Consider the following 23,322-nt stretch of genomic DNA (forward strand, 5'->3'; position numbering starts at 1 on the left):
GAGAGAGAGAGAGAAAGAGAGAGAGAGAGAGAAAGGAAGGGAGGAGAGGGTGAGGAGAGGGGCAGGAAACCAGGCAGGGAGAGAATGAGAGACAGCAGGAGAGGAGAGAGAAGACGAGGAAAGGGGGAGAGGGGAGGAGAGAGATCAGGGGAGATGGAAAGAGAGAGATAGAAAAAGGCAGGAAGAGGGATGAAGAGAGAAGAAAGAAAAAGTGAAGAGTGAAAAGCGAGAAGTGAGAAAAGACAGAAAGAGGAGAGAGAGAGAGTGAGAGAGAGAGAGAGAGAGAGAGATAAAGAGAGAGAGAGAGAGTGTGAGACATAAAGAGAGATAAAGAGAGAGAGAGTGTGAGAGATAAAGAGTGTGTGTGTGTGAGAGAGAGAGAGGAGAGTAGAGATCAGAGAAAAGAAGAGAGATAAAGAGAGTGAGGGTGAACGACAGAGACGAAGAGAAAGAGAGGAAAAAACAAAAATGGGGAGGGATAAAGGAGGAGAAAAGGAGAGAAAGACAGTAAGAGGAGAGAGAGAGAGAGAGAGAGAGAGAGAAAAGAGGAGACAGAAAGAGGAGAGAGAACATGAGAGGAGAGGGATAGAGAGACAGACAGAGAGACAGACAGGGCACATGAGAGGACAGAGACAGAGAGACAGAGACAGAGACAGAGACAGAGACATGACCTGAAGTCCACTGCTTTGACAGAATGATGCTCATAACAAAGCTGAGGAGAATAAGAGGCTCCTGTAATGCCACACGTCGTCTCTTCTTGCTCCTTTAGTTTTACACTGGAGCTACAAGCCTAATGTAGCTACCAGACGCCGAGCAAATAGCCAGTCTGCACTGCGTGGATCTGGTAGCGGCAGTGCCGAGCCTGCAGTGGTGGTCTTGCTGCCGTCTCCTGCTTACTCAACTTCCCAGTAGTAGGACATCCTGAGCTTATGACATATATATGACACACACACATATATATATATATATATAGCTGTAACAGTTAGTGGCAGTTGTCTAGCTATCTGATTATTATTATTATCATTATTATTATTATTATTATTATTAATAATAATAAAATAACAATAACAATAATAACTGTATCACCTATTTCAATCTCAATCCGGTTCTGAGTTATCGGTCTAACCACAGTGTTCAGAGCACCATCTGGCATCTTCAAGGCACCATTACTGGACATTACAGCTCCAGCCGGCAGCAGCAGCAGTGCGAACGTTCTCAGAAGGTAAATAAAAGAGTTGAGGTTCTGCAGTGTGGAGCTATTTTACAGTGGAACATGAAAACAGACCATAATATCTGACCCTTTATACTCTCACTCTGAAACGCTCTGTTTTACCAGCGGGAGAACCGGCACTCGCCTTTCTCTGTTTCCAAACCAGCACTGAAGAGCCTATTCAGATCTGAGTGGAGGCTAACGCTAATGCTAACACACACATGCTATAGAAACCCAAATCACACACAGCACAGCATTCACCCACTATAAACAGTTAATACGCACCAGTAGACCAACAACTACATATATCAGTCCAGAGTGTGTACCACTACACACACACACACAGGAAGTGATCAGACTGCAGTGTTTAAAGGAGCTGGGAGCTGATTGGTCAGGGAGGAGAGTCAAACTGGATTAGAAGATATTAAACACTATAAAACAGTCATTTTAAGAAAAGTCTCGACTAAAGTAAATCAATCAGTCCAGAATGTCTAAATATTATACACTGTGTGCAGAATTATTTGGAGTATTTTGATCACATCATTCTTTTTATACATGTTGTTCTACTCCAAGCTCTATAGGCTTGAAAGCCAACTACCAATCAAGTAAATCAGGTGATGTGCATCTCTGTAATAAGAAGGGGTGTGGTCTAATGACATCAACACCCTATATAAGGTGTGCTTAATTATTAGGCAACTTCCTTTCCTTTGGCAAAATAGGTCAGAAGAGAGATTTGACGGACTCTGAAAAGAAAATTCTGAAAATTGTGAGATGTCTTGCAGAGGGATGCAGCAGTCTTGAAATTGACAAACTTTTGAAGTGTGATCACCAAACAAATCAAACATTTCATGGCAAATAGCCAACAGGGTCGCAAGAAACGTGTTGAAAAAAAAGGCGCAAAATAACTGCCCATGAAATGAGGAAAATCAAGTGTGAAGCTGCCAAGATGCCATTTGCCACCAGTTTTGCCATATTTCAGAGCTGCAACATTACACCTTTGAACAAGAAACATAAGATAAAACGTCCAGACTGGGCCAAGAAATATCTTAAGACTGATTTTTCTGAGGTTTTATGGACTGATGAAATGTGAGTGACTCCTGATGGGCCAGATGGATGGGCCCGAGGCTGGATCAGTAAAGAGCAGAGAGCTCCACTCCGACTCAGACGCCAGCAAGGTGGAGGTGGGGTACTGGTATGGGCTGGGATCATCAAAGATGAACTTGTGGGACCTTTTCGGGTTGAGGATGGAGTGAAGCTCAATTCCCAGACCTACTGCCAGTTTCTGGAAGACACCTTCTTCAAGCAGTGGTACAGAAAGAAGTCGGTATTGTTCAAGAAAAACATGATTTTCATGCAGGACAATGCTCCATCACATGCATCCAAATACTCCACAGCGTGGCTGGCCAGTGAGGGTCTAAAAGAAGAAAAAATGATGACATGGCCCCCTTGTTCACCTGATCTAAACCCCAGGAACCTGTGGTCCCTCATGAAATGTGAGCTCTACAGGGAGGGGAAACAGTACACCTCTCTGAACAGTGTCTGGGAGGCTGTGGTGTCTGCTGCACGCAACGTTGATCGTAAACAGATCAAGCAACTGACAGAATCTATGGATGGGAGGCTTTTTAGTGTCATGGTAAAGAAAGGTGGCTACATTGGTCACTGATTTGTTTTTGTTTTTGTTTTTGAATGTCAGAAATGTTTATTTCTAAATGTTGTGTTATATTGGTTTACCTGGTGAAAATAAACAAGTGAGATGGGTACAGTGAGTCCAAGAAGTATTTGATCCCTTGCTGATTTTCTTCGTTGGCCCACTAATAAAGACATGATCATTCTATACTTTTAATGGTAGATATATTCTTACATGGAGAGACAGAATATTAAAAAGAAAATCCAGAAAATAAATCTAAGGAATATATATTAATTGATTTGTATTTCATGGAGTGAAATAAGTATTTGATCCCTTAGTATTCATTAGCAGTTCTGGCTTTTACAGACCAGTTAGACACTCCCAATCAACTTGTTACCTGACCTGAAGCCACCTGTTCTCACTAATCACTTGTGTGAAAAACACCTGTCCACAGAATCAGACAGATCACACAGATTTCAAGTCTCCAACATGGGTAAAACCAAAGAGCTGTCACAGGACCTCAGAGTCAGAATTGTTGACCTTCACAAAGCTGGAATGGGCTACAAAAAGATTAGTAAGGTGTTGGATGTGAAAGTAACAACTATTGGTGCAATTATCAGAAAGTTTAAAGAGTATAACATGACAATCAACAGACCTCGGCCCGGTGCTCCAAAGAAGATTTCGCCTCGTGGGGTGGCAATGATGCTGAGAACAGTCAGAAATCGTCCTGCAACCACTCGGCAGGAGTTAGCAAATGACCTGAAGGCAGCTGGGACCACAGTTTGCAAGGAAACAATTGGCAACACTTTGCCCAACAATGGATTCACATCCTGCAGTGCCCGAAAGGTACCCCTGCTGAAGAGAGCACATGTGGAGGCGCGCCTCAAGTATGCCAATGATCATTTGAAAGATGAACCAAGTTATTGGGAGAAGGTTTTGTGGTCAGACGAGACCAAAATTGAACTTTTTGGCCTCAACTCCACCCGCCATGTGTGGAGGAAGAAAAATGCTGCCTATGACCCCAAGAACACTGTGCCCACCGTCAAGCATGGAGGTGGAAGCATAATGTTTTGGGGGTGTTTCTCTGCCAAGGGTACAGGGCTACTTCACCGCATCACTGGGAAGATGGATGGAGCCATGTACCGCACAATCCTGAGGGACAACCTCCTCCCCTCTGCCAGGGATCTGAAAATGGGCCGTGGTTGGGTCTTCCAACATGATAACGACCCTAAACATACAGCAAAGGCAACAAAGGATTGGCTCAAGAAAAATCACATTAAGGTCATGGAGTGGCCCAGCCAGTCGCCAGACCTCAATCCGATCGAAAATCTATGGAGGGAGCTGAAGGTCAGAGTTGCCAAGCGACAGCCCACCAACCTTCATGATTTAGAGAGGATCTGCAAAGAAGAGTGGGCCAAAATTCCCCCTGGTGTGTGTGCTAAACTTGTGGTTAACTACAACAAACGTCTCACCGCTGTGCTTGCAAACAAAGGCTTTGCCACTAAGTATTGAGTGTGTTTGGCAAGAGGGATCAAATACTTATTTTCCTCATTGAAATACAAATTAATTAAAATATATTCTTTAAAATTATATTCTGGATTTTTGTCTTGATATTCTGTCTCTCCATGTTAGAATATATCTACCATTAAAAGTGCAGAAGGATAGTGTCTTTATTAGTGGGCAAACAAAGAAAATCAGCAAGGGATCAAATACTTCTTGGACTCACTGTATATATTAGTTTTTAATTAAGTTGCCTAATAATTCTGCACTGTAATGGTTACCTGCACAAACAGATATCCTCCTAAGATCCTCCTAAAACAACCCAACTCCAACTTCCAAAAATATTAAGCTTTGATATTTATGTCTTTTGGGTTGATTGAGAACATAGTTGTTGTTCAATAATAAAAAGAATCCTCTCAAATACAACTTGCCTAATAATTCTGCACACACTGTAGAAACTGATACAAAAAAAAGAGATTAATTAGCAGGTTGGATTATTTGTACAAATCAGATATCAGCTGATCCCCAGCATTAAGAGACTCTGACTGGATCAGGGGGCAAACTAACCTTGTCACCACATATCCATGTTCTGATCTTGTCTGCACAGTTCTCGTCTCTTGATCTAGATCTAGAACTGCAAGTTTCGCTGGTGCAAGAGAACTCACTCTTGTGAAGCCAGAACTCCCTTGTGAAAAGTTTAAGAAGCTCTTCAGGAACTGACTCAGACTGAGCTGGAGTTAGAGAATCCTGACCTTCTAAACTCATAAGAGGACATAAAATGGAGTCATTGGTGAATGCAGGAACAAACCCTCAATAATGGCAAAACATTAAGCTCTGAAAGCATTAAGAAAGACATACAGCGAAGGTATGTTTGGGTACGCTACAGCCCAGACATGATTGAATGAGCTGTGTTTTGTGGAGTGTGTTATATAGGATGTGGGGTTCAGTGAGGCTTCAGCAGTGCAGGCCTTTTCCCATAAGCCAGTGTCCTGCATCTCAATGTGAGCAACAGCAATTATTGGTAATGGCAGTGATTACAACAATGACACAGCAAATGCAATTTTGCCCTGATTTGCAAAGCTAATGTTCCCTAATTAGTTGCTGAAATAAGGCCTTTTGAAGGTAAAAGCACACTCTACATCTTAAGGGTGCGTCATTTGTCCGTCTCATAGTCACTCAGGACATTATCATAAGGCATAAACAGGAACACTGGAAGCACACATAGGCTGACAAAACACAAGGGCTCATAGCTCGTATTTTTCCTTGTATTTTTAGATATAGATCCTAGCTTGTTGCTTTTTCTTCATGTCCACTTATGACGTGTGTGATTTTATGTGCTTGATGACCATTTTTCATTATTAATGCCAAATAATGTACACTTTATTGCCAAAAGTATTCACTCACCCATCCAAATCGTTGAATTCAGGTGTTCCAATCAATTCCATGGCCAAAGGTGTATAAAACCAAGGACCTACTGCAGGCTGCTTCTACAAACATTTGTGAAAGAATGGGTCGCTCTCAGGAGCTCAGTGAATTCCATTGAGGTACTGTGCTGCAAAGCAGTGCTGCAGTGGAGACATGTTCTCTGCTTCTCTGTTTCGCAAGCCGATGGACTAGTCTGGGTTTGGCAGTTGCCAGGAGAACGGTATTTGTATAACTGCATTGTGCCAAGTGTAAAGTTTGGTGGAGGGGGGATAATGGTGTGGAGTTGGGTTCGGCCCTTAGTTCCAGTGAAAGGAACTCTTAACTCTTCAGCAAACCAAGAGATCCCAACTTTGCGGGAACAGTTTCGGGACAGCCCCTTCCTGTTCCAACATGATCGTGCACCAGTGCACAAAGCAAGGTCTGTAGAAGGTCTAGAAGAACAGAGCCCTGACCTCAACCCGATAGAACAGCTTTGGGATGACTTAGAGCAGTTCTGGCAGATTTTGAAGAGCGAGACGACAGTGTTTGGGATCCATAGTATGTTATTTTCATGTGCAGAACTCATATTCTTAATTTTCATTCATTTTAGGCTGATATATGCAAATGAGCTCTGTTCTGATTGGATGATATGTATAGTGCCTCATTCAGAAACAGCCCAGGCTGAAAAAGTTCCTATAACGTAAGCATGAGGTTTGAATGTAGGTTGAATAGTTGAATATATGTGATGTATTTGTGGCTTCCCAACAACACCTTCTGGCTTCATTTGCATATGTGGACATATTTAAAAAATATATAAATATTTTTTTATTCCTTTTTTTTCTTTAAAATCTCACCATGGAAATGAATGGATATGCTACTGTCGGTCAAAGTCAAAGATTCAGCAAGCTAGTATTCTTATGCGTCTTGTGAAATTGAGCAGTCGAGGTCTAGTCTACAGCAAGAGATTAAAAAAATGGATGGAGGTGCTGAAAAAAATGCCTTGACGCAAACGGAGCACTCTGTAATCTAACGTTGCGCTCCTCTCTGCATGGTGATGGATCTGTGTAATTGACTTTCCGGTAAATTCCGCAGTGAAAGGAGCTAAGCTGCGGCGATGTGCGGTCTTGCCGGTGTGGAGGTAATTTCGAATGGAGACGAAGAAGGAAAGAGGCTGGCTTTGCGCTCATGAACCTGCGCCCTCCCCATTGCTCGTACCTGTCAATGACGGGTAATGACAGAGTAATGGGGGTTTGGTGTGGGGAGGGGGGGGGGGCAACAGGGCAGAAACATGGAGCCAGAAGGAAGAGCAGATAAAATGGCAGCAATAAAAATTATATGACTACATACATCATCCTGACAGTGTATAATTTTATCGAAGAGGGCAGGGCATTTCTGCCTGCTTTGAAATGGATGTTCTACTGAGGCCTTGGTTGTGGCGAGTTTTCCTGAAGGGGGCAGAGAGGGAGAAACTCCTGAGTTTCATTTAAATGAGGGATTGGTAGGGAGGTCCTGATCCAGTTGTTTTAGCTCCCGATTCAATCCGAACACCTCGACGCTGACTGTTGACCGATGCTAATCTGATCTTTGTATTTCTATAAGCAATACATCCACACAGTTTAGGTAAGATGTGCCGTTAAAGCAGCTGTATGCAAGAATGGCCATTGTTCTGCTTCTGGGCTCCCCCTACATTTGGGAAGTGTAATTTGAGCTAAAGTACATGCTTTACAAATGCAATTCTGTTCAAGCTGAGAGATACAGAAGCAGCATCTGAAGGTAAAGAAGCATGTCATTGTACAGGATTTGACACTAATATGACCCTGTGCTCATATTATAATGGTTATAATGGTTATGCAGTGATACGCAGTTCTCGCAAGCATTGTCCTACCCATATTCCCCAAGTTCCACAGTGTAGTTAGCAGCAATACGGACACTTTTCTCCCAAGAACACTCAGTTGAGCATCACACTGATTTTAAAGCTAAAGTTATTTTAAGGTAAAAAATCTACATAGGGTTGCTTTACTGTGTACTGCTAGAGCACAGTGGTAAAAACAAAGGATCGCCACTGGATCAGGCTTTAAATAGCTGATCCCCAATCCACTACAGTATGCCTTTGTTTTAGTAAACAGTTTATAATGTGACAGATTTCTTTAGTTGGGTGGCTTGCTAGGGCCCCTTTAAGACTCATATATGCAAATGAACTCTGTTCTGATTGGGTGGTATGTATAGTGTCTCAAAAACATGTCCTATTAACATGAATGAGTGGGGCTAAACTGCTGTAGGTCAAATAGTCAAATATATGCAAATATATAAATATATTTTTTGCAGCATCCCAACAATGAATCAGCATCAGAATCAGAAATACTTTATTAATCCCAGGGGGGGAATTGCAGTTGTTACAGTTGCAATCGTTGGTATAAGAATAAACACTCTTTAAATAAACATGTAACTATAATCTATACAATAAAATGTAAAACAAAAAGAGAAAGAATTGAATATGTACATGTTTATACATTATGTGAATGTTATAAAGTGGAAATATAGAAATATAGAACATGCTGTATAAAGAAGTTGAAATCATTGCACAAATAAACAGTATAATTATTGAGTATTCCAATGTTAGGATCTTAGGACCTCCCTAAAAATAAAAAGATTTAAGAAATACTGCGAGTAACTCATGTTATTCGTGTTTGTATGTTGTTTATTATCGACAACAACTGAGGTGAAATAACTATTTTAATGTGGTGAATGCACGATGATTTGCTTTTCTATAGCATGTGCGTGTTAGCATTAGCCTCCTCCTCTCTAAATGCACTGCTCAGACAAAGCTATTTTAGAGTAAAGACATGGTGGGAGTGTATTCCCCACACTGGACATAATCGAACAGAATATCTTCGTCAAGTGTAACGAAACAGGGTGGTTTTAGCAGAGTGGACGCGTGGATGCAGAGTGATTATAAAGAAGTGTGGCTTACAGCTAGAGCCACAGATATTACGTAAGGTTCCTGTTGTATACTTGTATGTTCGTGCAGAGAAGAAGAAAGTGAGCTGGAGATTTAGATGTTTAATTCGACTGTGCCGGAGATCTTAGTTCACAGTTTGTTCTGCAGGCAGCTCAACCCCAAGCTCCCCAAGTGACCTCGTAACTCCTTCCCAAGTTCTTCCCCAGTATTGTGTCTCAGTACACAGCTTTATCGCAGCTTTTACACAATGTGTATTTTTAAATAAATGCTCAATTTTTAGGACTTCTACGATCTAGGCAGTTGCAACAGGGCTATATTTGACTAAACCTGAAGCTTCTGACCTTTTAACATCTCCAAAGTGTGCATTCCTGCACACCTAGTCACTATCAGACCACACTACATTGTGACACATGTCAACCAATGCAATATTTAACATTCCTCACTGTAGCAGCCATGAAGAATGTCTGTAAAACGAGCATAGAGGATGCCGGAGAGTGCTCTGCTAGAACACAGTGGTAAAAACAAAGGATCGGAACTGCTAAATATGCCTGGATCTGCCCCAATCAGAACATCCCTTATGTCTCAAGCGAGTAAGGAACTGGAAAATCGATGGCATTGATCTTGGCACATAAGCAGAGAACATTTTCTCTAAACTGAGCTGCCAGATTATTAGGTCTACGTATTGTAAATCTAAACACACTGGCCATTTTAGCGGAAACACCTTCCATAGAGTTTAAAGCTCAATTTCAGCATCAACAAGTTGCTGAAATCTTTCAGCTCAGGACTGCAGTGGATCTAGAGCCTGCTGGAATAGCTGGGCGCAGGGCAGGAACACCCCTAATTCATTGCAGGGTACCACACACACCCATCCACTCACACATTCACATCTAGGGGCATGTCTAAATGTTTGTGGACACCCCTTCTAATGAATGCATTCAGCTACTTTTAAGTTGCAGCCATTGCTGACACTTGTCTAGTCCCTGTAGAGAATAGGACTCTCTGGAACAGATAAACATGAACCTATAATAAAGCCCCCCAGCATTGAGCTGTGGAGCAGTTGAAGAACTGTGTTCTCTGGAATGATGGATGCTGCTCCATCCAATACTTTTGGGATGAGCTGGGGAGTTGGGGATGAGGCGGGGTGGTGATCATCCAACATCCTGACCTCACTAACGCTCTTGATTTTGCAAGAAACATTGAATGAGCAGGTGTCCCAATACTTTTGTCAATAAAGCGTAGAATCAAAGAACCCCTTTTCAGTCCTATATACAGCCCTTTTTTCTTAGAGTGTAGAAACATCACCAATAAGTGTAGATATAAGGTAGGTGGAGTTACATTTTATACATTCACAGAGAGGTAGAACTTCTCGATAGCTGTTTTTCACCCCTCTGTGTATTTCTTTGGTTAATGGATTGCTGTTTGTCCACCTCGTTTTATTTAGAGCTTTTCTCTGAAGTCTTTTTCTGCTCACAATTTTCCAATAATCACCCCTTCCAGTGAATACAAATGAGAGGTAATTACCCCAGAGCTGTACTTAATGGACTCCAGCCTCTGAAGGAAAGCAGCATCACTAATCAAATCATCACTGTTGTCTCAAAGTTAAAACACAATCACTGATTTTGACTTTGTTTGCTTATGAATTGTTGGAAAACACGTAATTACAGCGGTTCCCTAGGGAGAAATATGATAATCACCCTTATTTCTCCACTTTCCATTTCATTCTGGGACAAGTGCTCTGGGAGAAAGCTTGCACTTTCTAATTATTACTGACAAAGAACGTACACTCTTAAAAATAGTGGTTCTTTGAGCGATGCCATAGAAGAACCACTTTTGGTTCCATAACCTCCTATCTCTATCTCTTCTACAAACGCCAACAGTGGTTCTTCTATGGGATCGCTGTGCATGTAGGGCATCCTGGTTGGCATTATTAAGACATGCAGGATAGGAGTAACACTGTAGAACCACAGTAGACTGAAACGGCACAGAAAGAGAAAGAGACTATCAGTTCCCTAATTGACTCTGTAACAATATACAATATACAATACATGGACAAAAGTATTGGGACATCCCGTTCTAAACCCCATAGGCATTAATATGGAGCTGGTCCCCCTTTGTGCCAAGCTCTAACAGCAGCAGCAGGTCTGGAGCTCTGCAGTTATGGAGTCAGTTGGATGCTTTAATGTACTCTGCTCTGAGCTCAGCACTCGGCCCTGACCCCGCTCTGTAACTTTACGTGGTCTGACAGACACTCGGTGGCTGAGCTGCTCTCTGTGAGCTGTTCCTCCTAAACTCTTCCACTGTTCAGTAATAATAATTCCACTCACAGTTGATGGAGGAAGATCTAGGAGGGTAGGTCCAAATTTCACCAGCTGACTTGTTGGTGGTGGTGCAGCGGAGTCTCCTATTACATACAGAACCACACTGGAGTTCAGTGAGCTCTTTAGTGTGTGTAAGAAAGGCAGACTGCAGAGCTAGAGGCTTGATTTTATACACCTGTGGCAATGGGACTGAATTAGACACCTGAATTCAATGGTTAAGAGGTGTGTCCCAATAGTTTTGTCCATATTGTGTACTTACATATTATTGTCAGCTCTGAGATAAAGCTATATAAGCAACTGTTTTGCCAGGATTGACCAATTTAAGAGCACAAATGTCTCCGAAATGTGACCAGTTTTCAATTATCAAATCACTTTATATAGATGGTTCATCGTAGATGCTCGCGTTCAACTGAATATTAATATTATTAGTATTAATTAAATGCAACTGATCGACAACTGATGTATCCATGGCGCATTGGTTGCTTGTTGGCGGTTGACGGTTTACGTACGGGTAGGGTAATTGGCAGTCCAAGTTGCCAAAAATATGGGGGGAAAATGGGATAAAATGTATATTTTAAAAATATATATTAATATTAAAAAAAGTAAAATTCGTTGGAAATTTGCTAATAGAAATATGTAGAATTTGGTTTGATTTCTGGACTTTCCTGAATTATAAACATAGTACAAAACGTATATATAAAATATGTATATATACAAAAAAAAAAAACACTGCTTAAAACTACAGGAACATACACTATATGTCCAAAAGTTTGCAGACACCTGCTCCTCCAGTATTGCTTTTAAAAGCAAGGGCAATTAGAGGCAGTTAGTTTTCCCTTTGCTGCAGTAACAGCCTCCACTCTTCTACACCTTACACGAAACACCTTACACTAGATTTTGGAACATTGCTGTAAGGACTTGATGGCATTCAGCCATTAGAGCCTCAATGAGGTCAGCTACTAATAATGGAGGATTAGTTATCGCTCCAGAACTCTAGAGAAGTAAGTTCCACTGCTCCACAGTCCAGTGCTGCGAGGCGTTGAACCCCCTCCATCTACCGTTTGCAGCACTGGGCATGGGGACTTTAGACTCCTGTTATTTTGGCTATATACAAAGGGTGCTCCCTATGTATGAATAGTGTATACTACCATTATTTACGCTGCACCTCTGACTTTTGAGATATTATTTTACATAAATATTATATATATACACAGTATTTGGTTTACTACACACCTACTGAGATATTTAACTCCCAGTAAATCAAGAATCTTCGCTAATTTTACAACCAATGTCCAAGACAGTGCTTGTCTTACACAAGACGGTTGTCTAACTCACAAGTGGGTTAAGCATTATCTGCTGGAAAGCTGTAAAACTTTCTTCTGCAGTGAATCATCAGTTCCAACAATAGAAATGAATACAAAGGAAGTCAAATGGAAGCCTTCTAAGAAGCCAATCTTGCAGCCTCCTCCATCAGAAGCAGCCCATTTGACAGGAGGGTTTCATTGCCTAGGTAACGCTGGTGCCTCCTGTCCAACAGCACAATGGCCCTGTCAGGCTGTGTGCCTTTGGGGAGCTTGTCAGAGCCAATCTTTCGCTGGTCCAGACACAGGGTGACCAGATTAAAGAGATGATATGCCATCTCTTCTGCCTTTCGCTGAAGGTCAGATCTGTTTAGTGTTATTGGCGAACCAGCAAACATGGCAGCCATTGCAGAGTGGCCAGCACATTGGCACATCCACCGTCAGGCCGGGCTGAATGTCACTGCTGCTTTATGAAGTGGGTGCCGTCGCGAGGGAAGTCGAACATGACAAGCTACAAAGGAGTCTCGTCTTTCGAGCCGAGCGAGCGCGACAAGACGACAGAATTCCGTCCATTTTTAGACCCTCCGCTGACCACCGGCTCTCGGCTTGAAGGAACACATCAGAGAACTGATGGTAAAATATGGTTTATTCACAAATGTACATTTTAATAATGACGTTTATCAGGATAAATAACTACGAGCTCCACAGAGGTTCTCCTGCCTGCAGAACAGACAGCACTAAAGCCAGGAGTGCACCGACCCGCCGCTCTCCCCTCATTCGCAACCTTCTCAACCCTGTCGCACCATGCAGCGCAACTCCCTGTTCCCACGGTTCTCAATGTTCTCTACCAATTCTGTGTTACTATAGAACATTCTCTACGTTCCCTCATTAACACTGTTCTGTGTTCTCCTCTCCATTCACTGTTCTTTTCCCAGTTTGCTACTCTAGAACGCTATTCGCCATTCACACTGTTCCCAGTTCTCGAACTCAAGCACACGGTTCTACAACGTTCTTCCTCATTGACACTGTTCTGGGTTCTCCCAATTTGCGTTGTTCTAGAAGGTTCTTTCCTTCATGCACTGTTCTAGAAGGTTCTTTCCTTCATGCACTGTTCTAAAAGGTTCTCTTTCTAATTTGTGTTGTTCTAGAACATTCTTTCTCCAATTTGCGTTGTTCTAGAATGTTCTCTCCCCAATTTGCTTTGTTCTAGAATGTTCTTTCCTTCGTGCACTGTTCTAGAACGTTCTCTTTCTAATTTGTGTAGTTCTAGAACATTCTTTCCCCAATTTGTGTTGTTCTAGAACATTCTTTCTCCAATTTGCGTTGTTCTAGAATGTTCTCTCCCCAATTTGCGTTGTTCTAGAAGGTTCTTTCCTTCATGCACTGTTCTAGAATGTTCTCTTTCTAATTTGTGTTGTTCTAGAACATTCTTTCCCCAATTTGCGTTGTTCTAGAAGGTTCTTTCCTTCATGCACTATTCTAGAATGTTCTCTTTCTAATTTGTGTTGTTCTAGAACATTCTTTCCCCAATTTGCGTTGTTCTAGAAGGTTCTTTCCTTCATGCACTGTTCTAGAATGTTCTCTTTCTAATTTGTGTTGTTCTAGAACATTCTTTCCCCAATTTGCGTTGTTCTAGAAGGTTCTTTCCTTCATGCACTGTTCTAGAATGTTCTCTTTCTAATTTGTGTTGTTCTAGAACATTCTTTCCCCAATTTGTGTTGTTCTAGAAGGTTCTTTCCCCAATTTGTGTTGTTCTAGAAGGTTTTCTCTTATTCACACAATTGTCGAACTCATGCACACGGTTCTAGAATGTTCTCTCATTAACACTGTCCAGTGTTCTCTCCTCGATACACTGTTCTGCAATGTTCTCTCCCTAATTTGTTATTCTAGAATGTTCTCATTCAAAGTTTTAGTGTGCACCCTATTCATCTTGTTCTACAATGTTCCTTCGCTATCCGTGTTGTTCTAGAATGTCCTCTCCTTCATGCACTGTTCTAGAAGGTTCTCCCTCATTTCAGTTTTCAATGTTCTTTTCCCAGTTTGTTATTCTAGAACATTCTTCCTCATTAACACTGTTTTAGTGTTCACCCTATTCATCTTGATCTAGAATGTTCTCACCGTCTATTCACACAGTTCTAGCATGTTCTTTCCCAGGGGTGCTAAAAGGGCCTGGACGTCATGGCCATCCTCATGCCCACCCCTCAAACCAGCGGCGTGTCCCCCGTACAGAGAAAGCTTGCAAAATGGACAAGATTCAGGTCAGTTGGTGGAGAACATGGTGGCACCTACTCTCCATGATAGAAGCCTTAGACTAAAAACTTTTGGGAACTGCTCGGGAATGTAGGGGAACGTTGGGTCGGTGCGATCTGGGCTTATTAACAGTCCAAAAAAACATCAACAGTCGACTTCAGAGCCCGACTCGTTCTTCCTCTTCTTCACATTTTGAGCTGCCTCCTCCGACTCATCATGGTAGCCACTTCTGGATTCAGACACAGCTCCAACAAGTGGCTGCGTTGTGGGAAGCGTCTGACCTGGTCCCAGTACCTGTCGGACAGTCATATTGACCCGAGATGTCTGGAGGTACCTGGAACACACCGCCCAGTCCTCCTCAGACACGTCCTGGATGAGATCTTCGCTCACTGGCTGCTTCTCCAGGCGCTGATCCAGGCAGGATGGTAGGGGTTGGCAAGCAGGGGCCGGCAAGATGCAGGGCACGGCGTGGTACAGCAGCCGACTGGAGCCCGACATCACCATGAGGTCACCGCTGCGCATAAACATGGCTGTGGGAGGGTCCTGGCGTTTAGTCCCACCCAGGAGGAAGACTGCTGTCTGCCCAAAGCTGAGAGATAAAGCACAGTGTGGGTAAGAGTGGTCAGTGGTCCACTGCTCTGCACAACTTGGTGTGTTCCTGCTCCCAGCACACCTGACCCAACTAATCAACCTAATCTCCGCTCCCCATGGGGTGCAGCAATGGGTGCCCACCGCTCCGGGCATGTGTGCTCATAGTTACCGTGTGTGTATGTGTGTGTGTTTACTGCATGAATGGGATAAAGGTGGATGCCAAATTGTGTGTGTCCAACACTAATGCTGAATATGGTTGTCCTGTCTTGTCTACACACAGCATCCAGCAGCATAGGCACTAAAGTTTGTCAGTTTCTAACCTTTTGGTCTAAAATGAAACAGTAAACCTCAAAAATAGAGGTGTGATACAGGGAGCATTGATGCAATGATCTACTAAACAGATGTAAAATAAAAAGAAAGAATTAAATAAAACACAAAAAATTAGTGACTTAATATTAAAAAAATACTTGTAAATACTGTGTATTTGAGTAAAAATAAAAGTATTATCAGTTGAAAATTTTCACACAAGCTAAACACAGGCTACAGGGACCCAGTGATTACTGACCTCTGCATATAGGATATAGGACATCCTATTGCAGTGCTACAGAATCAATTATTTAAAAAAATGGAGATCCCTCACCTGAAAGATAGAAGAGGTAAAGTGTGATCGAGCTCAGATTCATCGACGTGGATTCCGAGAGAGGAGTCAGAGCGGTAGTAGTTGAGAATGCCGGCCTCAGCTTGAAAGCCAGGGAAGCCACAGGCTGCTGCCACTGTTTGAGACAGAGTGTGAAGGTCTGGTGGGAAGGGACTGTAGTGGTCTGCAGAATATGTCTGGAACATGACGGGTGAGGAAATGTTAAAAATGAATAAACACAAAAACAAACAAACAAACAACAGTGATCAAACTAATCAATTACAGATTGATCTTACTAAAAACTGCAAAACATCCAAGACATTAATGAGACAATTTATGAAAATGTGTGTTAATTAAAATTAAAATATACATAAGCCCTCATTCAAATTTTGGTATATAAAAGAAAAAAATAATTGAAATATAATAATAATTTTTAATCAAACTGAAGTGGAAGTTATTAATAAATTACATTTATTTGATTGAATATATACAAATATTTATAAATATTTTTACCCCATTTTCCACCTCAACCAGCCAAATACCCAACCCATTCATTAGTACTCTGGAAGGGTGAGGACTGACACATGGCCAACCAGCCACCGCCTCTTATCGAACAGCTGCTGATGCAACTTCACCAGGCATCCAACAGGCTTAAAGCATAGCGCTGTGTACCCAGCTCTGATGCATCGGCTAGCAACCACCTCTGCCAGCTAGCATCACACTGAAGCGATGTGGGGAGAGAGTGAGAGAGCGAGCCAAAAACCCACCCGGAAAAAAAACAAGGCCAATTGTGCTCTCTCCGGCTCTGGCTACGGATGGCAAGCGGCATGACCCGGGATTCGAGTCAGCGACCCTCGGATCATAGTGGCAGCATCTTAGTCTGCTGGACCACTTTTAATAACTAATGTATATTTTAATAAAATTACTGTAATTATGTATATATATATATATATATATATATATATATATATATATATATATGCACTGGGTATATATATATATATATATGTATATATATATATATATATATATATATATATATGTGTATATATTCATGGGTTTCTAACACTTAGTACAAAGTTACAAAGCTGGAAACTAAAATAAATAAATATATATAAATAAAAATACATATGAAAAAATAAAGCATCCAGAATGATGCAGAGCTGATTCTAAATTATGTTTCTAAAATGTGACTGAAAAAGCTATAAAATTCTATAATAATTATTTAATAAAATAAATATCTTGGAGGCCGACAACGTGATGAAATTCCTGTAAGACAGTTACAGGATATGATTTAACTACAAAAAAAAATTAAAATACCATTTTGTTCAGTTAATAATATTTAGGTGTACACAAGCTATTTCGACATATAAAAGCAACAACTTAAAAATACAGCTCCGGAAAATATGGAGACCACCTTACATGATGAGTTTCTCTGGTTTTAATAATTTAATCATTTATAGGCAGTGTGTTTAGGGAAATGAACATCTGTGCTGTATTTGTATTTGCGCTGTACAACATTCCTCCTACATTTCTAATATAAATATTACTATTTAGAGCTTTTATTTGTAGAAATGACAACTACTTATTATTACATTATTATAATAATTATAATGCAAATAAATTATTATTCAAATTTAATCAACACAATACTAATATCTGAACTTTGAGAGCCTTCAGAAATCACTATGGTGAAATAACATTGACTGCCAATCACAGCTCTCAGGTCTTGGCAGGCTCTCCACTAGTCTTTCACATTGCTGTTGGGGGACTTTATGCGTGCAAATTCAGGTAACTCAGCTTTGTTTGATGAAATGCCTGGAATAAAAAATATATATATAATAGAAATAATCATAAAATAAATACATTAATTGGTCTCCAGTGGTTTCCAGAGCTGTATGTATAGCAAAGAAATCCAAACTGTACATCAAAATGTAAAGAGGCCAATGATTTCCATATCTAATAAGAGATTAGGGGAAGCTGTTCTGGTTTGTGCCTTTTGCTCGTCAGCTTTCGCACCAGGTCTCAGTGTCAGCGATGAGCCGTGAAAGTGTAATCAGCAGATAATCATGTGAGCCGTGTCTTTCCAAACAGCAGAATTAGCCAGGCAGGCCCGCGATCCTAACCGAGCCGGCAGATCAGCCTCAGACAGAGAGGAGGAGTGAGAGAGGCGCTGCTTAAAATTCACAGGTTGTTGTCAGACATTTGGCAGTGTCAAACGGAGATCAGGTTAATGAATCCTGTGTGCAACTCCTGACTGATTTAATAGGACAGAAGACTAAACACTTTTATGTAATTAGCATATAAACGAGACAGGCGAGCTTCAGGTCTGTACAATTAGAGATCAAACGTCCTGAAAGGAGGAAACGGCGCTAATAAGATCCAGGACAAAGTGCATTCTCTCTCAGAGAAGTGAACTTCAGCAGGAGAAAATACATTTGCTTTTTCCTCTTTCTTTTAAAGCAGCATTATGCAAGCATAGGCATTTGTTGCTCTTAGGCTCCCCCTACAGATGAGGGGAGTGTAATTCACTTTTACACCACTGCTGTAAATGCAAATCACGGTTTGGGCGTCCCCTCATGGACAGCTATACATATGCACAATACAAGCTGATAGATCCAGAAGCAGCAGCTGAAGGTAGAGAAGCATGTGAACTGAGGCGGTGGAGTAATACTACAGGATTTCACACTAATATGACTCGGGTTCCTGCAGCTCCACCACCAAAGCTCTGTAGTGCAGCAGCAGCGTTCTGGCCCGGAGTGGAAATGACAGAGACGCCGTTCTCCCTGTTACAGTCAAGCTGCTATTTGATTTTTTTGGTTAAGTTAGTTTTAGAATATCTTACAATCCAGTCTGACTCTCCTCCCTGACCAATTAAAACACTGCAATCTAATCACTTCCTGTGTGTGTGTGTGTGTAGTGGGACACACTCTGGACTAATATATGTGGTTGTTGGTCTACTGGTGTGTAATAACTGGTTTATAGTGGGTGAATGTGCTGTGTGTGTGATATGGGTTTCTACAGCGTATGTGTGTGTGTTAGCATTAGCGTTAGCCTCCACTTGGTTCTGAATGGGCTCTTTAGTGCTGGTTTATAAACAGAGAGACGGACAGAGTGCCGGTTCTCCCGCTGGTAAAACAGAGCGTTTCAGTGAGTTTTATAAAGGGACATATATTATGGTCTGTTTTCATGTTCCACTGTAAAATACGGTAGCTCCACACTGTAGAACCTCAACTCCTTTATTGACCTTTTGAGAACGTCCGCACTGCTGCTGATGCAGCCGGATGGAAAATAACGTCAGTTAATGCTGCCTATGAACACTGTGATTAAAACAAAAGCTCAGAACTGGATTAGGATTAAAATAGCCCAACCCTGATTCAATCAAATTTGCCTGGATCGCTAATGGTGGCACTTCATGACTTTGATTTGTGTATTCACTGAATCTGATGGGTAAAATACATTTTAAAAATCATTTTAAGAAACAAACACCACAAATATTCGCTGTAAAATGAATTTCCACCATATAACAGCACTGCAGTTACTTTCTGCCTGCTGTACGTTCTGCATTATTTAAGGTGAAATTCCAGTTAGAAGCTGGAGAATAACTCCAGCCTCAATACAGCTGTATTAGCCATGTTTGTTCACGTAAATCAGCCGACAGAACAGAACATGTCCACCCTGTTTTAGCGAGTGTTTGTTGAGCACAGAGGTTAAACAAGTGCACGGAGTTTAAACTAGCAAGCGTGTGGCCGAACACTGGGATCGTACCAAACAGCAACCAGCCATGGCAAATCCCGCTTGGTGGGGCCGTACTTGTGAAAGGTCACTTAATGAATGATTGAAATGAATCAGGTGTCCAAGCTAAAGAAAATGAAAGAATAAAGGAATGAACAGTTAATAAGTGTGAATAGTTCCCAGACTCGGCATGAAGGGCAGCCGTTTCAGAAAAACTAAAACTACAGACGTTTTCGGTCATAAAACCACATCCAGGAGGAGTACCTTAGTGTCCCAGTTGTAGTGGTAACCCAGAGTCACCCAGCGAAGTTTCTCCAGCAGCGTCCTCGGCTCCCTCTTGCCTTTCTTCCTGCACAACAAGTCACATATTCAGTCAGCCCAGGACGAGCTTCATTTATACATGTTTTATTTGGACAATTAGGCTGTTAATCTGCACAATCCTTCAATCACAGAAGGAACACACACTTCCATATAAACCCATATTACTTACTATTACTGTTGTTTAGAATAAGAGATTGTGACATTTCAGTACATGAGTGTCATTTTACATATTTTTTCCTTTTTGCCATATTAATTATGAGCTTTATGATATAGTAATTAGCCAGTAATGGTAAGTAATACAACCTAAATTCCAGTAAAAGTGGCATGCAGTGTAAAATTTAAACAAAAAATGTAAAATAAATAAAAATAAATCATAATAATAATAATAAAGAAATATTTTGCTAATTCCATTGACCCGTATTTTATTCCCAACAGAACACAGAACACATAGAATAGCAGGTGTTAAAAGTGAGACATTTTACCGCTGGGACAGGGCGGCGGTTCACCAATCTGTGAAAAACATCTAAAAATTGTGGAATCATTTCAAAATGGCAAAGACTTCGGATATCCCACCATCTACAGTACATATACAGTACAGTACACGCTATATTACCCCCCGCCGGATGGATGTGGATGCTACACAATGGTAGGCATGGCTCTGACCATGGAGACATGATGCTGCCATCAAATTCTAAATAAGTTAAATGTCTCACTTACAACATCTGATACGTTATATGTTCTGTGATTACAAAATCGGTCTATGAGACCACTGCATTCTGATTTTATATACATTTTATACAGCATAATTATTTGGAATTGGGGGTGTAATATGAACAATGTAATGAATTACTCATTTCTACTAATTAGTACTAATTACTCATTTCAGAGTCCAGTTCTGAAAGCTTACCGAATGCTTTCCACGCTTTTCTCCCAGATGTTCTCGGTCTCAGTAGATGACATATGCATATCTAGGTTACACACATTGGGTTTCTGTGGGTAGGCTTTCAGGCACTGCTTTATCCAGTACCGCTGTGAGCCCGGCAGGAAGGGATTGGAGATGAATATGAAGCCTATATGTAGGGGAGAGAAACAGACAAACAAAAAGATAATATGTTATTTTAATTGTAATATGTAATAAAATGTATGAAATATGGGTTTGGATCAGAACTAAACATTTATTACAGGTCCAGAGGAGTTGCTGATAGAAGCTACATTTTCAGCTCATGTTACCGAAGTCAGATTACCGAAAATGTCAATAGCTGAGGATTAGGTAGGTGATTTCTGTCTCAGTACAGGACAGAAATACACTGAATCCCATACCTGGATGTGCCTGAAGGCCGAAAGCTCTCCATTCTTTTACAGGCCGAAGTCCTGCGCTACATGCAGCTACTTCACCAAGACTGCTGTGGTCCAGCTCAGTGGCAAAAACCTGCAAAGCAGAACTTTATTCAATCATCCAACTGACTGAGAACTTGGTGGAAATTAGTATTACTACTATAATAATAATAATATATAATATATAATATAATAATATATTATAAAAAATAATTATTTTTATTGTATTATAGAATATTATATAAGAATTACAACAACAACAACAACAATAATAATAATAATAATAATAATAATAATAATATTATCATTATTATATGAGTAATAAGAGACTTGTATTCTCTCTCTCTAGGGTGTATTACTCAGTATCTACAGGGACTTCTTGTACAAACTACAGGGGCTATTCTTTGGTAACTGGCTGGTAGTCCGCAGGCTTTTCAAGAGAGGGTTAAATATATATTAATATTATCTTGTTTCTCTTGATGTTTCAGTATTTGAGTGATGCAAAAACAAGTCAGCTGTATTATCACAGAGAAAACATAATCATAAATCTTAAACATAATATTAACAATAATAATAACAATATTATTACAATGACATGAATATAATCGATTGATTTTTATACTTGATAAATTCTCAACCATATACCAGCCTCAATCACATATTGTAATTATACTGACTGATATTTGCTATTGATGATTTTTTAATTAACAAAGCTATGTTTATTTGAGTCATGAGGGCAAGAAATACATTTTATGAATCTTTTCAAAACCTGACACTACCATATTTCCCATAAGTAATGCCTATGTCACAAGTCCACATTAATATGATGCCTATTTTTGATATGCACACATTTTATGACTGTAGGAACAGAATTGTGTGAATATTGTCAGAACCGATGGCACCACCATATTTCCCATAATAATACCTATGTAAAAAGTGTATATTAATATGATGTCTATTTTAATAAATAGTATGTTATCTTGTATACCCCCATCCCCCCTCCCCCACCCCACCACTCCCCACCCCACCACGCCCCTCCACTCCCCTCCCCAGCACTCCCCTCCCCTACCCCACCCCACCACTCCCCTCCCCACCACTCCCCTCCACTCCCCAGCACTCCCCTCCACTCCCCTCCCCTACCACTCCCCTCCCCTACCCCACCCCACCACTCCCCTCCCCTCCACTCCACTCCCCAAAACCCCTCCCCTCCCCTCCCCAGGCTACAGCAGCACATACAGTACAACACACTCATTCAATAAAACCCTGGATTGGAGACTGACCCTCTCATCGTCTACTCTTTTAGAGAAATCGATGACCTGGCTGAAATCCGGGGGAGGATTTCGTCTCTTATAAAACCTGAACAGTTTCCTAAACGCATCCTCTCCATGCTCCAACACGGGGGCTGCCATCTTGCCCAGCATCCTTCACCTCTCACCTCTCACCTCTCTACGTCATTAGAAAACAAATCATTATTCGAATTAAAAACGAATTATATCTTCATTATTTTGTAAAATATAATGTAATCCCTACTTGTGACTTATTTATTTATTTAATTAATTAATTTTCATTTCGTTACTTAAAAAAAAAAAAAATATTATTGGTTACAACGTCTTGCGGCGCAGCGTGACGTCAGAGGTGAGCGCGTCTACCAAGGACGAAGCATGGCAGCGTCCGGCAGGAAGGGGTTCGAGGTGTTCGTCTCTAAAGTCCCGTGGACTGCTGCTACGAGTGAGTTAGAAAGGGAGGATAGGGGTGGATGTGGTTGTTGGGGTTGAGCTAGTGCTGCTGGAGGGGCGGTGTCGTGCTGGGGGGTCGCTCAGTTATCATGAAGGCTCCGGCTTTAGCTTGGATGCTAACCGGCTCACCTGGGCAGCCAGTCCAGCTGGACCCAACCGGGGCTTCTGTCTCTGTATCTGTCTCTGTATCTGTGTCTGTCTCTGTATCTGTCTCTGTATCTGTGTCTGTCTCTGTGTCTGTCTCTGTCTGTGTCTCTGTCTGTGTCTCTGTATCTGTGTCTGTCTCTGTATCTGTGTCTCTGTATCTGTATCTGTGTCTCTGTCTCTGTATCTGTGTCTCTGTATCTGTATCTGTGTCTCTGTATCTGTATCTGTGTCTCTGTCTCTGTATCTGTCTC

The 23,322-nt window shown here is 41.2% G+C and overlaps 2 protein-coding genes across 2 annotated transcripts in view; one reads left to right on the forward strand and one right to left on the reverse strand.

The window, feature by feature from the left end:
• Positions 1-13,603: 13,603 nt before the first annotated feature.
• On the reverse strand, positions 13,604-22,609 carry alkbh1 (alkB homolog 1, histone H2A dioxygenase). The gene is made up of 6 exons (XM_072690257.1): positions 22,469-22,609; positions 21,174-21,282; positions 20,761-20,923; positions 19,797-19,881; positions 15,801-15,994; positions 13,604-15,158 (listed from the first exon to the last, which is right to left on the reverse strand). Exons 1-6 carry the CDS (start codon positions 22,607-22,609, stop codon positions 14,714-14,716), a joined length of 1,137 nt encoding a protein of 378 aa, XP_072546358.1. The 3' UTR covers positions 13,604-14,713.
• A 223-nt stretch (positions 22,610-22,832) lies between these two features.
• Positions 22,833-23,322, forward strand: part of slirp (SRA stem-loop interacting RNA binding protein) — a 3,728-nt gene continuing 3,238 nt past the window's right edge. Inside the window, exon 1 of the mRNA XM_072690258.1 lies at positions 22,833-22,916. Within this exon, the coding sequence (XP_072546359.1) occupies positions 22,850-22,916 (67 nt within the window). The 5' untranslated portion in view covers positions 22,833-22,849. The remainder of the gene's footprint in view (positions 22,917-23,322) is intronic.

The sequence above is a fragment of the Salminus brasiliensis genome, chromosome 10, assembly GCF_030463535.1.
Source record: "Salminus brasiliensis chromosome 10, fSalBra1.hap2, whole genome shotgun sequence".
In the NCBI taxonomy this organism is placed as follows: Eukaryota; Metazoa; Chordata; class Actinopteri; order Characiformes; family Bryconidae; genus Salminus; species Salminus brasiliensis.

Coding starts and splice junctions, on each gene's coding strand:
- alkbh1 (XM_072690257.1), bottom strand. CDS start 22,609: ATGCTGGGCAAGATGGCAGCCCCCGTGTTGGAGCATGGAGAGGATGCG. Junction 21,283..22,468: donor AAAGAGTAGACGATGAGAGG/GTCAGTCTCCAA, acceptor TCTGCTTTGCAG/GTTTTTGCCACTGAGCTGGA. Junction 15,159..15,800: donor TTACCTCTTCTATCTTTCAG/GTGAGGGATCTC, acceptor TTTATCTCTCAG/CTTTGGGCAGACAGCAGTCT.